We start from the raw sequence: 13,770 nt of genomic DNA, 5'->3' as shown, positions 1-13,770 counted from the left end.
TGAACGCAATGTAATAGGAGATGGAGTCTTGCACCTGAACTGGTGAGACAACATTAGAATTGGAAACAACCTGATCTCCACCCAGAGCTAACACTGAGCTAATGATTGCTTTTCCACTTAACCAATTTCGACATTTGAGTAGGAAAAGGGCATTTACTCAGGAATGAGCCAGGATTTCAATATAGGTCCCACCAAAGTCCTCAGGATAAGAGTCTTAGACTACACTACCTTTCTCTCTGCTGACCTCAAGCAGTAAGAACCCCAGGATATCCACCTGGTTCAGCATGCAACATACTGGCTGGGGAATTCTGGGAGTTGAAATCCACACATCTTTAAGTTCCTAAGGTTGAGAAACACTGCTGTAAAGCATGAGTGAGTTGTGGTTATTGTCTCAAAACCCACACCAGGCTTTGCTCTGCATGTAGCTGGCTACGTTTCAGAAGTAAGCATGGCCCCCTGGGAAAGTGGTTCCAGGAGTTTTAAGGGGGGACATAGGTTTCTTAAGCATCTATAAGGCTTAAGACACCCATGTCACCCCTTAAAACTACCTAAACCCTAAAAAAAGCCAAGAAATCCAAAATATCTGGTCCTATTCACCAGAGGAGAGTTTCAGGGTCCACCAAAGAGATCTGATAAACCATGTTGCGCCTTCTGTGCACCACTGTCCCAAATACTTCCTCCTTCCATATCCCATAATCCAGGCATGCACTCAGATTGATCCTGATGGCCCTCATGTGCCCCCTCCTTCCTCCCTCTGAAATCTAGCATATCAGTGACGCTGCTCAAACAGTCAAGTGTTTTCCATTGCTCCTTATTTTCCAGCGAAGATTGGTTCTTCACCTAGCATTTAGGCTGGAGAAATAATTAGTTGTAGTCTTGCTCCAGTTACATTTTACATTCCAGGGTTGGGTTTGTTTGCTTTTTTTAATCAAGGCTCAGTTATTACCCTGGGAGTCTGAAAGGCAAATGCAAGTATGATATTAAGGAGGAATAAAGAAGGGAAATCTAAAAGTCCCTTTGATTAAAGGTGGGTTCTCATGGTGAGATTAAATGTGCATCACATTTTATTTTAATCCAGCAGCAGAGATTCCGTGCAAGGGCAATTCTTAGCACTTAAGCTAGACTTCCCCAAGGTAGCACATTCCAGATGTGCTAGGTGACAGCCCCCATTAATTCCCAGCCAGGTTTACCTTAAAGCAAAGACCAAACAATTAAAAAAAAAAATAGAAGCAAGGTTCCCATGGACTCTGCATTATCTGAGCAAATGCCAAAGGGGGAAAGCTTGATGCTCAGGACTGAAATTAAGCATTTCATGCTACAAAGCCAGCACCTTCACCTGCAACCAAAATCAGCAGTGACGTCTTTCCTAAACAATCATGTTATCCAGTTAAAAGTCTGGGGTGAGACACAGCACGCTCTAATGACACGCTTCTGCCACTGGGCTGTCATGCAGAATTTTGTTCCTGCAAGGAGAGACCATGATTGCTCTGTTTCTTTCAAGAGAAAAAGCAAAAGCAGACAGCTAGTCCCTGAAAACAAAGGCGGTAAAGCAATCTTCCCTTTTGCTCTTTTTCCTAGGTGGTCTTCTGCCAATTAACGGGTGCAAACTTTTGATCCCTCCTCCCCTTTTAGGTGGGATGCAAAATACCTCTGTGGAGTTTGGAAGTGCACGCAGTGCTCATCCAGTAAAGCAGTGTTTCTCAACCTGAGCAACTTTAAGATGTGAGGACTTCAACTTCCAGAATTGCTGGGGAGTTGAAGTCTACACATCTTAAAGTTGCTCAGGTTGAGAAGCACTGCAATAAAGGAAGCAGCTACAAGTAGTCCTCACTTAATGACCACTTAATGACTGTTCAGAGTTATGACAGCCTTGGGAAAAGCGCTATACGACCCCCCGCGGTCATGTGAACACAATTTGCGCCATTTTTACAATAGTTGTTAAGAGAATCATGTGGTTGTTAAGCAAATCACATGGTCATTAATCAAATTCCAGCAAAAAATGTTCATTGGGGAAGCTGGATTCGTTTAGCAACCACATAATTCGCTTAACGACTGTCATGAAATCAGCTCTGATTTGCTTAACGACCAAATTGCTTAGCGACCTAAATTCCAGTCCCTATTGTGGTTGGATAGCGACGACTACCTGTACTGCCTCCAGGATCACAAATAAGTCTGGCATGGAACTTAACAGACATAACAAAGAAACAGTGTTAATCATCTGCTTTTTATTCAGTTGTGATTCATTAAAGCTGATTAAGGAGCACGCTGTCAAAACATCCCTAGGGATGTTGTTGAAGAAGGTACAAGTAAACTTTTGTTGGGTACATTACAGACATATAATTATAGAGAGAAAAATCCTCTTTGATGTTTCTTTTTTTTATCTCTTCTTACACAATTTAGGACTATGCAAAGATTTCAAAAGAGCTGCTTCATAAGGTTTGGTGGTGCAGATAAAGCAGCTTTCTTCAAAGTGTGAAAGGAGCCACAGCCTTTCGGGGGGGGGGTGTTCCACAGTGCTTTGAAAGGTGTCCCACTTTGCTTCACGGGCACGCTTAACCCCTGGGCAACAGGGGATGCCTTTCAAAGCAGCCACATGAATTTTGGAAAAGACTCAACTTCTTTAATGCTCCAAAGAGAGAGGGGCTTTATATATATTAATGCGGTTTATAGAACTCTTCTTTTTTTTATAGTAATTTTATTAAAAATTACCATTAAAAAAATAAAAATTAATGCAAATTAAGAAAAATAAAATAAAAAATAGAAAGTGCAGAAAAATATACAACGAAAGATAGAAAGGAAAGAAAAAATAAGAATATAGTAAAGAAAAAAAAAGGAATATATAAAGAAATGACTTCCCCCTTCATCACAACAAGTATAAACAATTTTAGGAACTTATCACTTCCTCTTAAAATACAACAAATGATCTCTTCTTCCCACATCCCATCTCTTATCTATAAACAAATCCTTAAAAACCTCGCCATTTCAGTCCTGATCAGCAAAAGTCCATTAAGGGCTGCCAGAGATAACAACATAGCTATTTTAACCTCGATCAAATAAACCCACTTTATATTCCTTCCTTTTACTTTTGACAACCTTCATCTTTAGTCCCTTCAATTAATGTCCTAGAACTTGATTTCTTTTCATTTTTTCTTTGTCCCTTCTCAGAAAATTCTTCAAAGCTTTAACAAGTCTCTTTTGTAAATCCAATATAGGAAAGTTGTCCAGGTCACTGTTTTGGTTTGTTATTTGTATATCTCTTTTACTTATTAAGACATCAGCCAGTTTCATTTGTATATCCAGTATATCATCTTTTTCCATAATTCTTGTAGCCTGTCATTTTTAAATCCACTTTCAAATCAGGCTCAGTCTTGTTCCTCTTCCATAACAACTTTTAAACACAGTCTGTCTGTAATGGCAGACATTCTTAAAATTAACTTCTGGGTCCATTGTTCACAAATATCCTTCAATACATCCAATATTGAAGTATTTTGCTCCATTCTGTATTAGTAAGTCCAACTTAACTGTTCTTCTCCTTTAATTGTAGTTCCCTCTAGTGTCCAATTTTAGTTCCCTCTAGTCTCCTTTAGGTCCCTCTAGTTCCCTCTAGTGTCCAATTTTTAAAGTCTTTTATGTTTGTTTGTTTTTAATTCAAAACAAAAACATTTTCCCGCAGGAAGGATTCTTATAATTAATTTCAAAATCTTATTTCAAATCCACCTGGACCCTTAGTCCATTTGTAATTTTCCAAAATCAATGTCCTAATCAGCCTTTCGTTGTTTATTCCAAAAAAAGTATTTTTAAAGTCCTTAAACTTATATTTAAAATTTCTTTTGCAATAGATTGAAGGACACTCATCCAGTGTTGTAAAAAAAAAAAAACTTTTCATTCTGAAGGTTCCTAAGAGCTGTTAGTAAGCAATTTCCAACAGCAATTAGTAAAGGAAGTACGCAAATTTAGTGTCCTTTCAAAGGCATCGATCGTAGTTTGAGCAAGATGGCTATTCCCTCATCTCCCGGAGCTCTAAACCTGCCAGAGGCTACTGTCTTGCAGTCTCCTCACAACAACCAGCCCTATAGGGCACTTGTGGGCCGTCCCAAGTCCTCTCCTTGTCCAGAGAGGAATCCCAAAAAGCTGGTCCATTCATTGACTCTTGCTTCCTCTGCAGTCATTGGCTCTGCTCTTGGTGGAGCCGTCTTCAGTCACCATTGGCTGATCTTCTCTAGATGTTTTGGACTAGTTCCCACCAGCTCTGTCCAAGATAGCAAATGGTGAGGAGACTCACAGGATTCTTCCTGAACATCAGCCTTTTCTTCTGAATTCAGAGCACAGGGAAGTACCACTCAAGTTACTCTTACTGGCCTGCAACTCATCCCACCATTTAAGGTCCGTTCCAAAATATCTACCCCTCCCCCTTCTTCACAAAACTAAGAAAGAGTAAACTACTAGCATTACTCCAAGTTTCTGTGGAGCTTCTGTTGCCCTTCTACTGCCTAATGATGTTGTCGCAGCAATTCTACATTTGGATACCTGCAGCAGGATCCCAGAAACCACGTGTGGGAAAGCCAAGAGCACCTTCCAGTGAGAGCATGAGAGATGGTCCCCTCCATTCCATAAGGCACTTAAAACCTGGCTGTCCTCTCAGATGATCCCAGACCTTGTGGATTATTGGTTGTTTAATTTTAGTCTTGCTTGGTTTTAATTTCTTGTATGCCAGCCAAAGTCATTGCTATGAGATGGGCAGCCATATAAATTGTTAAAGTAAAATAAAAACAAATCCACCTCCTCAAAACAAGGCAGAGATACCTTCTAGTTTCTGGAGCACCATCCAGAAATTGAAATTTTATTTCCCTAGCCATGGACAGAATGCCTTTGGCCCATGGACGTATCCCATTGCTCCTCACCAATAGCCAAGGAAGGGCTCAACCCGATCCCCTTCCAAGACAGATCTGTAAAGTTGCCCACCCTGTCTTAGAATTTGATCTACGATCACTTTTTAAGAAAACCGCTCTGCAAGTTATTCATTCCACTCCTACCTTTCTTCTTGTCCCTTCCATCTATCAATACAGAACATCTATTCGTTTAAATAAAATTGTGGTCTGCCTGTCTAAAACTCTTGGTACTTCTGGATCTTGCCACTGATCAAAGATCTGTAGGATATCAAAAAATAACATGGAGATCCAGGGAAACACAGCAGAAGCACCACGTGGTGGAAGCTGTGCCGTTCCCTCCATTTCAGTGCACTCCTTTTGCATTGGTGGGGGCTGTATGTGGCATCATGACATCACACACGTGATGCAAATTATCAGTTGTGCAATGACCTCATCCTGGCTTGTTCTGGTCCCCTCTTGCTATATGGAAAAGGAGTTTCCAAGAAGTTACCGCAGTCAAAGTGAGGACCCTGTACTGAAGGATGGGACAATTTTATGGAAAAAAAGATTGAAGAATGTAAGAACCAGACCCCATTCCTGCCTAAACACACTCCCAGTTGACTCAGACTCATGTAGGGCTTTGAAAACATCCTTAGTCAAATGCTGCAAACGAAGTGGAGCAGAGTGTCAGTGCTTCCCATTTCTAAAATTAGACATAGCAAGGTCAGGATAATTTTGATTTATCTTCCCCTGGCTGGGAAATCCTTCTCCTGGTCTCAAAGAAATGAAGGCAGGTTTTGGAGCACCTCCACACCATGTTCTTCTCATATATTCTAGGCCTGAGCTCTATCAACAAGAATAAGTTCTATGGCCGGAGAACATCTCAAAAGGCCTTTCACAAACACCAGCTCACTGCAAAACTCCTTACAGTTCCTTTATCATGGTTAGCGTTCTGGAACAGCATCCACAACAGAAGATAACTCAAACATAAACTAGGCGTGGAGAAGGTAAAACATTTTTTGAGTTGAACCGAGCCCTGCTGGCTTCATCAATACGTCCATGAGGTTTCCTTGGTAAAATTGTGTGTTTTGTCATTGCGTTCTTCTGGAAGGCTCTTCCCACTTCCCATCAAAGAAGCATTCCTTGGTAGTCCTAGTGGACTAATCAAGTCTTATACTGCTTAGGCCTGAGATCAGCTAAGGTTCTACTGAAGAAGCTGTGAAGTAACATCTAATGGAGTTGTGCAAAGCCATGTTGCACAACACTGAATTAATATAATACGGGATGATTATGCAAGGCATAACCCAGAAGACAAAGGAAAAAAAAGAGTATCTATGATCCAGGCCTTTTTTTGATGTTGCACACACCAGAACAACACAATGAGAAAAGATATTCAGCAAGGTTTCCCAACTCCAATACCCTTTTTGAGCACCAGATTTTTCGAATCAAAGTTTCTGTTTCTTTATCTTGTAAGCCCCGATCTCTGACTCCGTGCACACCCCGCAGCCATTGAGAAATGTGGCAATTCCGTACATGAATAAACACCGCTCAAACCCATTTGAGTAGACTTCTCCTCACCAGCAGCTGAACAAATCAGAGTTTACTGTGCTGAAAACTCAGGCGTCTTCTCCCAGTTATGGCTTCCTCGCGCCCATCTCTCCAATTTGCTGGGGAGATGCAACAGGAGACACACAATCCAAGGCGGTACCACACAAAGAACACGGTACAGATGCAACCCCGGAAGTCTGTTCAGCTGCTTCTGCTAGGAAATAGTCCATTTGCTTCAAGCCAGAACTCTTCTGCTGCCACAGATTCTCATTGCACTAAGCATGATTTTAAATCACCCAGAGACCTTCAGCTGCTGGGTGGTTTTTCAAAATAATAATTAATAAATAAATAAATAAAGCAAGCAAGCAAAGTTAAGACAGCAAAGTACAAACCCGACTATTCCTGGTTACAAGCCTACCAGAGACGACACAGATAAACTGGCTTTGAACCCCGAAGGAAACCAAACACCGATCTAACTTTTTGAGCAGCTCCTCTTCCTTTTTTCTGTTTCTGTTTCTGCTTCGTTTTCTTTTTTCTTTTCTAATATGCATAAACAACAGCCAATAACAATACAGCGGAGACCGGAGCTGCGCGCAAACCAGAAAATGTTCCAAATCTCATGGATTAGAAAAGGCTGCACGGCAGAAATTTGAAAAAGTTTCTTCATGCCCCCTTCCGAATATTCTCTCCTTCCGCATTTCTTTTTTACATATTGTTTTATTTTATTATAAGATGCAAGTCATACATTATATTATTTGGGTACAGTGGTATTTATACAGTATTAAGCAGAGTTTATTGACACTGGGTCGATAACAAACCTTTACAGATAAGGAAAAAGTTTACGTCAATGTTAATTATGGTTTCTGGGATCTTAATGAACATAAGGTTGCTTAAACTGTCTATTTAAAGCTGAATGGAGATAGATTATTGCAAACTGCATTAAATTATGTTGTTATATAATAGCAGCATGTCTTAATATGTCTCCATTAATTCTAATTTTCCTATTCCTGAAATACCGAGGCCCTTCACTTCAGGCAGCAAAATGCATTTGGCTCATTCTGCTAATACAGGGGGGAAAAACCCAGTATTTTCAAAGAAAATTAAAGCTAAAACCAAACTGTAAACAACATGAATTCTATGGAAGAACTGCTTTTTAAAAGGCTTTGATTTTAAAAAAAGTAATTTTAAAATATTACTACACCAGAGCAACATATACCTTTTACATTAAGTAAAATGAGTCTTCTAATATCTATAGAACTAATGTTGGCTATACTGAGTTTTTGCAGTTACATATTCAGTGGCAGGTCCACTGTGGAAAAGCTGTAAGTCTTACAGGATATAAGCTTCTCCTGTTACTAGCAGTAATTATTCAAGACCTTTTAAAGGATTATGTAAATTGGGAGCATAATAATTTTTGCCAAGAATTAGCTAGAATAATAGGAGCAAAGAACCAAAATCATTCAAGGCTACTAGAACGGGCTAATTAAAGTTGAAGACATTGCAGGTATTAATGAACAGAAACAGCATGTGGTCCGATATAATTTGATCACTGTTTGGAATGGGGGATAAAACATTCCATTTTTATTCTTTCCAACCCAATGGAATGTTGGAAATCAATTATGAAAAGGGGTTCAGGATGCTACCCACCAGCAAGATAATTCTCTGAAAACAGAATGGGGCCAAATTTGCTAGGATGGGAGGAACCGGTGAAAGAAAGTAGTTTGAAAATAGGCCAAGTTCAGACCAGGATCACAGAGAAAAAGAAATCCAGAAAAATCCTGCCCCCCCCCCGCCACGCCTGTGTATTTCTATGGGAGGGGCAGTGATTTGAAATGCTACTATCTTAGTGTTTCTCAATCTCAGCGACTTTGATTGGTGGACTTCAACTCCCAGAATTCCCTGGTCTGCATGTTGGCTGGAGAATTCTGGGAATTGAAGTCCACTCGTCTTAAAGTTGTTGAGATTGAGAAACACTGGACTGTTCATTCTAAGCCATCTTCCCTCCTAGTCGTGTGACCAACAGCCCACCCTGTGCTTCCCAATGCACCCATACATACACACATATAAGGAACAGATACACACCAGTAGCACATATGCCCCCCCACCCCGATTAGACTTTGGAGAGAAAGTGCACATACAGACCTATGCACATAAGGCATGGTACTTCATTATACCGAAGCAAATATAGATTTTACAGGTTGGATATTTCAGCAAGGCAATGACCTGAAAGATGCCTCCTAATGAACCATGATGTATTTGCAGAATATACCAATAAAGGTTTTAGAATGGGTTTCACAGTCCCCAGGTGTGAATATGATTGAAAATCTGTGGGAGATCTCAAACATGCAGTGCATACAAAGAGACCTAAGATTATCTCTGAGCTAGGAGAATTCTGCAAGGAAGAGTGGGAAAAAAAATTCTAAAGACTCTTAACTACGGCTACAGGAAACCTTTGGATACTGTCATTTGTATCAAAGGACGTGATATATAATATCAACTGAAAGGGTGTCCAGATGTCTTCACTTGCCATATTTATTCTTTTCTTACTTTGGATTTGGAAACAACTGCACATAAAGTATGCATTCACATTTGCCCAAAAATGCCATGTTTAACTTGGTACCATCCAGAGTTTGTGCCAGTTTCTGTTCAGTTAGGGATTCAGTGAAATATTCAATTTGGCTAGGGGTGCGTAAATTTTTGCAGGCAACCCTATAGGTGAGTACACTGATTGCTTTCCTTTAAAAAAAAAAATGAGGAGGCATATGAATTTAAGGGAGAGAGAGGGTAACTCTCAGCTGTGCAAAAGACAGTTTTCTTACCCGGGACATATCTTATGTAACTTTCCCAGAACTACAGTGGATTCCATGTCAGGTTGCATTTTGTGAACAGTCTCCCTGCTGTAATATCTGCACAATCCTTGTGTGTGCGAATATACTGCAAGCAAATTTTCTCTCTTTTTTTCCTCCTGGCCTTGCTCCTGTGTTTTTGACAGAAATGCCAGGCTAGAAACTGGCAGGGTGCGAATTCTAGTCCTGCCTGAGGCAGGGAAGCCAGCTGGGTGACTTTGGGCCAGTCCCTCTCTCTCAGTCCAAGTTACAGTAGTGCATTCAGGAGACGACCTGGGTGCAAGTAACTGTGAGTAGAGCCTCATGATCCAGGAACGGGCGCAACTGGTGCACAACACAAAATTGCGCAAAAAATAAAGGTGGGATGAAAATCTAATAAATATATACAGACTTAGCATTTTGCCAGCCATACCAGTCAGGTAACCCACTCACACTGATTGTGGGCACTGCACCCCTGTGACTCCATGCCATTGTCACCAAGGGACAACGGAGCTGATCTTCTGCCTGGCTCAGACTGAAAAACGGCTGTTTTGTCATTGGCAACGCTCAAGCACCGTGGGTCACTTTCACACGGGCAGAAACTTCTCTCAAACTTCTCCTCCTTCTGCAGCTGCTGTAGAGCCTGATCATCCTTCCTGTTGGGAAGAATGTTGTGCATCTTTTGCTATGCAACCACCAAAACACAGCCATCGCTGAAAAGTTAACAGTAAACTTTACTGATTTTCTTCTACTATAAAGAATATCCTATGACTTTACCTGTCTGCTTGACAAACAGATACAGATCAATCAGTTTGTCACCAATTGAAGCAACCAGATTAGCAAATCCATCAGCAGTAGAGCAAAACCTTGCAGCTGTTTACAGTTTAATAGTAATTGATTTAATTCTTTTAATTTATAACCTGCAGAATGAGTTGCACAGTTCCTGTTCTTAATAGTTTAAACCAGTGTTTCTCAAACTTGTCAGCTTTAAGATGTGTGGACTTCAACTCCCAGAATTCTGGCTGGGGAATTCTGGGCGTTGAAGTCCACTCATCTTAAAGTTGCCAAGGTTGAGAAACACTGATTTAAAGTACTCTAAGACCATTTCTGAATTGTAAAACAGAGACTCGGCCTTGTATTTTCCCTATAGTAACTACACAGACAATGAGCGAAAAACCTGATCTGACTTCTTTTCACCATACCTTTACAGCTGTCCTTACTATGAAAGACACGGCTTCCTTTTTCTTTTCTTACCGAATGGCACTGCATTTTATTTATTTATAAGTTAAATTTATAAGGCCACCCAACTCACAACAACTCTGTTATAACCATCACGTTTGAAATATTAAGATGCTGTTGTAAATTGAATGCCACCAAACTGCACTGTTTATTTTAAACTGTGAGTTCCCTTAAGAGTACAGTATTAAAGAGAGTTAATTAAAGAAAAGTGCATAGTTTTTATGCTAGGCAGATTCCAATATTCTTGCCCTGGAGAACCTGCATCCCTAAACTAGAGAAATAAAGATGTAGCCTGAATTATTCTGACAGAGAACTGTATCGCGTACAAAGCCACCGACTTCCCTGACTGATTTCTTTGGCAGCTGAGTTCGCAATGTAGTCCAAACCTAATGAACTGGGCTGCAGATTTTTTCTCCAGCTTGCTAAAGGAGCCACAGTTAGAAACAAGCACAGGGAATCTTTTTAATAGCAGTACATAAAACACAAAGGCTGTTCCCATAATGCACTTAGGGGATCTTGACAAATGCTATGAAGTCACCGATTCAGAGCAGGGAGGGTGGAAAGGAAACAAAGGGAGATCAAGCCACTGAATGAGCTTGCAACTTCCAGGGGTACAGCCAAGACCGTTAGCAAGGAGATCGTGTTGAGATTTGTCCAGGGAGGAGGGAACTGTCATCAGGCAAAGCAGCGCGACGCACGGCAGACAGATGAGAAGACCAAGCGTGACCTCAACGCCTGCTACGGTTCGGCCACAGAGGGTTTCCAGCCTGTCCTAGCAGGCAATTGCCAGCCACAGGCCATTTGATGGGCGGCCACTCATCTGATTCAGACCAAAGGCTGCTGCAAACTGAGCCGTTTTTCCCTCTAGACAGTGGTGTCCCGTCTCCAGGGGATATTTTCTACCCCGGTGGTTGCGCTGATTCTACAACCTATCCAGACTACAAAAACTTGGCATGGTAGAAAGGATTCTGGGAAACCAGCTGACACTCTTAATATGGGGGCTATTGGGACCATCAGTCGCTTCCTAATGACCTTCCGGTCTCCGGAGCAGCTTCCCACTTTGGTGGTGGTGGGGATCTGGCAAGCCAGCTTACAGAGAAGCTCATTCATCACTTCTGATCTTTTTGCTGGGAAATCTCCCAGTAAACCACGAGAAATCTCAGGGCTTCCCAGAATGGGGATAAACATTAATATACTTATCAGCTGTCAAGCCAATAAATGCTGTTGCCCTGCAATTTGGCTGCAGAACTAAGCTGCAGAGAAGACATCTGTAAGATGCTTTGACCAACTTCTCTAGAGGATGTTGGAAATGAGATTCTGCTAGATCCTTGAAGGTTATAAATCCCCAGAATGTACAACAGGTGTTGGTCCAACATCAAAACACAACAACGGACTCCAACTTGGGGAACAAAGGCCTTTTTCTGCCTAGGAGGGGATAAAATTGTTTGCATTGCATTCCGGAAACCGGAGCATACATCAAGCTTTATTCTCTCTGCATAAAGATCCAGCTTTGTCCATTTTCCCCTCAGAGAAATAACGTCACTGCTGCTTTATCAGATTCCCTCACAGATGGCAAAGCGCTGGATTCCTCTATGACGGGGGATATAAGCTAGGGACAATCCCCACGTCCAAACCACCCGTTCTTTGCCTGTTCTGGTCACAGGAAATATGCCGTGATATTACGGCCTGTGTTCGAAACAAGACAGGAAGAGAATGAAGCCAAGAAGTCTGAACAGAGAGAAATGCGGGTGATTTCAATCGGGGTCAGTGGAATAGAGAAGATTTTTTTCCCCTAAATAATAAAACCTTGGCGGAGGCCTTTAGCTTAAGCAAGATCCTGCAGCACTTCCCAACCCAGAGATCACGAAGATGTCCATTTCCTCATCCCTCCTTCCCTCCCAGCCCAGCCAACTAGCCGAGACACACCTTTGCTACCCCTCCGTGAGACAAGGCAGGCTGGCCCAGAAACACTTCTCAAGAGCCCCCTCCTCGCCCTTTTCCTCTTCAGAAAATAAACCCTAGAAGATGAGACAAACTTTGCTTTTTGTCAAAGAACATGAGTCACTCGCATACAGCTCTCTGTGTCTTAGGAAGAGCAGCCAACAGGAAGCAGAGACAATTCCCACATCTGGGGATTACTAGGCCCGGTCTCTGCACAACTGTACAGAGAACAGCTGTATTCTCCCCCCCCCCACTGAAGAGTCTTGAAGCAAGAGTATTTAAAGGGGGCTGCACCTACAGATTGCCCATCGTCATGAAGGGATCCCTTCCTTTCTCCTAAGCGCTTTAGCAGAACGGGGCTTCTAGCAGCAGCTCACCCCTCACTCGCCCTCCTTCAGCAACTAGTGGCGGGCGGGGGGGGGGTCGTTTTGCACCGCCGCTCTCCACGCGGACGGGCGCTTTGGAGAGAACAGCCAGACCCGGCCGGGAGCGGATCGCCGTCGAGAGAGGCCTGTTCCTTTAACGGCTGTGGGGAGGGAGAATTTTCCAGGAACCGGAGAGGCTCTTTTAAGGAAGGAGCCCCTTTTTGCACCGAACCACCGAGGAGCAGCCCGGGCAAGGCGGGCTCCCACCTGCGGGGTCTCCCGCGCCTCCGGGCTCGGTCCAAAGCGGGGGGCGGGCAGAGGACCGAGCCCTTGAGCAGGTGCAGAGCGCTTCCGAGGAGGGGGCAGCGCGGAGAAGGGGGCGGGCGCCGCGGAGCGCCCGCGTTTCTGCCGGCCGGTCAGCCAGCCAGGCTGCGGCTCCTTCCGACTTTCCCTGCCAGGCTGCCTGCGCCCCCGGAGGCCACTTTCGGGGCCGGGAAAGGGCTTCCCCCGCCCCGCCCCGCCCCGCCCCGCCCCGCCGCCCCCACTCACCGAGCCCGCTGATCTCGTGGCGGAGGCTAACGCGGGTCCTCTCCTCCACTATGGCCCGCAGCATCTGCTGAAGGGAGCGGTCCAGCTCGCCGCCGCCGCCGCCGCCGCCGTCCTGCTGCCCGGGAGCCGCGAAGGAGGCCATGCCAGCAGCGCCCGCCCAGCGCCGGGCATCTCAGGCGCCCGGGCCGGACCGCCCCTCCCCTGCCCCAGCCTGGGCACCGGCCAGCCTGCTCTGGGCAGCAGAGCTACTGCGGGGGCATGGCCGCTGCCGGGCGGCCCCGATGCAACGCCCGCCGCCGCCGCCCCCTCCCGGGCAGGCTTCCCCGCTGGCCGCCCGGCGCCGCTTCCGCCGCCGCCGCCTCCGCCGCAGCAGCTGATCCGCAGCTGGCGGCGCTCGCCTTTAGAACGCTTCCTGCCACCCGCTCGCCTCGGCGC

The 13,770-nt window shown here is 44.0% G+C and overlaps 1 protein-coding gene across 2 annotated transcripts in view; it reads right to left on the bottom strand.

The window, feature by feature from the left end:
• Nucleotides 1-13,712, bottom strand: part of KIAA0930 (KIAA0930 ortholog) — a 61,040-nt gene extending 47,328 nt beyond the window's left edge. Inside the window, exon 1 of one of the 2 annotated variants that reach the window (XM_088149242.1) lies at nt 13,336-13,712. In XM_088149242.1, coding sequence (XP_088005368.1) covers nt 13,336-13,477 — 142 coding nt within the window. In that variant the 5' untranslated portion in view covers nt 13,478-13,712. The remainder of the gene's footprint in view (nt 1-13,335) is intronic. The other variant, XM_088149171.1, reaches the window with a different exon arrangement.
• Nucleotides 13,713-13,770: the final 58 nt, after the last annotated feature.

Source organism: Python bivittatus, unplaced genomic scaffold, assembly GCF_059951505.1.
Source record: "Python bivittatus isolate LINGU-HERP-01145 unplaced genomic scaffold, Pbiv_v1 ctg000010_np1212, whole genome shotgun sequence".
NCBI classification, from domain to species: domain Eukaryota; kingdom Metazoa; phylum Chordata; class Lepidosauria; order Squamata; family Pythonidae; genus Python; species Python bivittatus.
The sequence above is the reverse complement of the archived record's forward strand: the minus strand, read 5'-3'. Positions and strand labels throughout refer to the sequence as shown.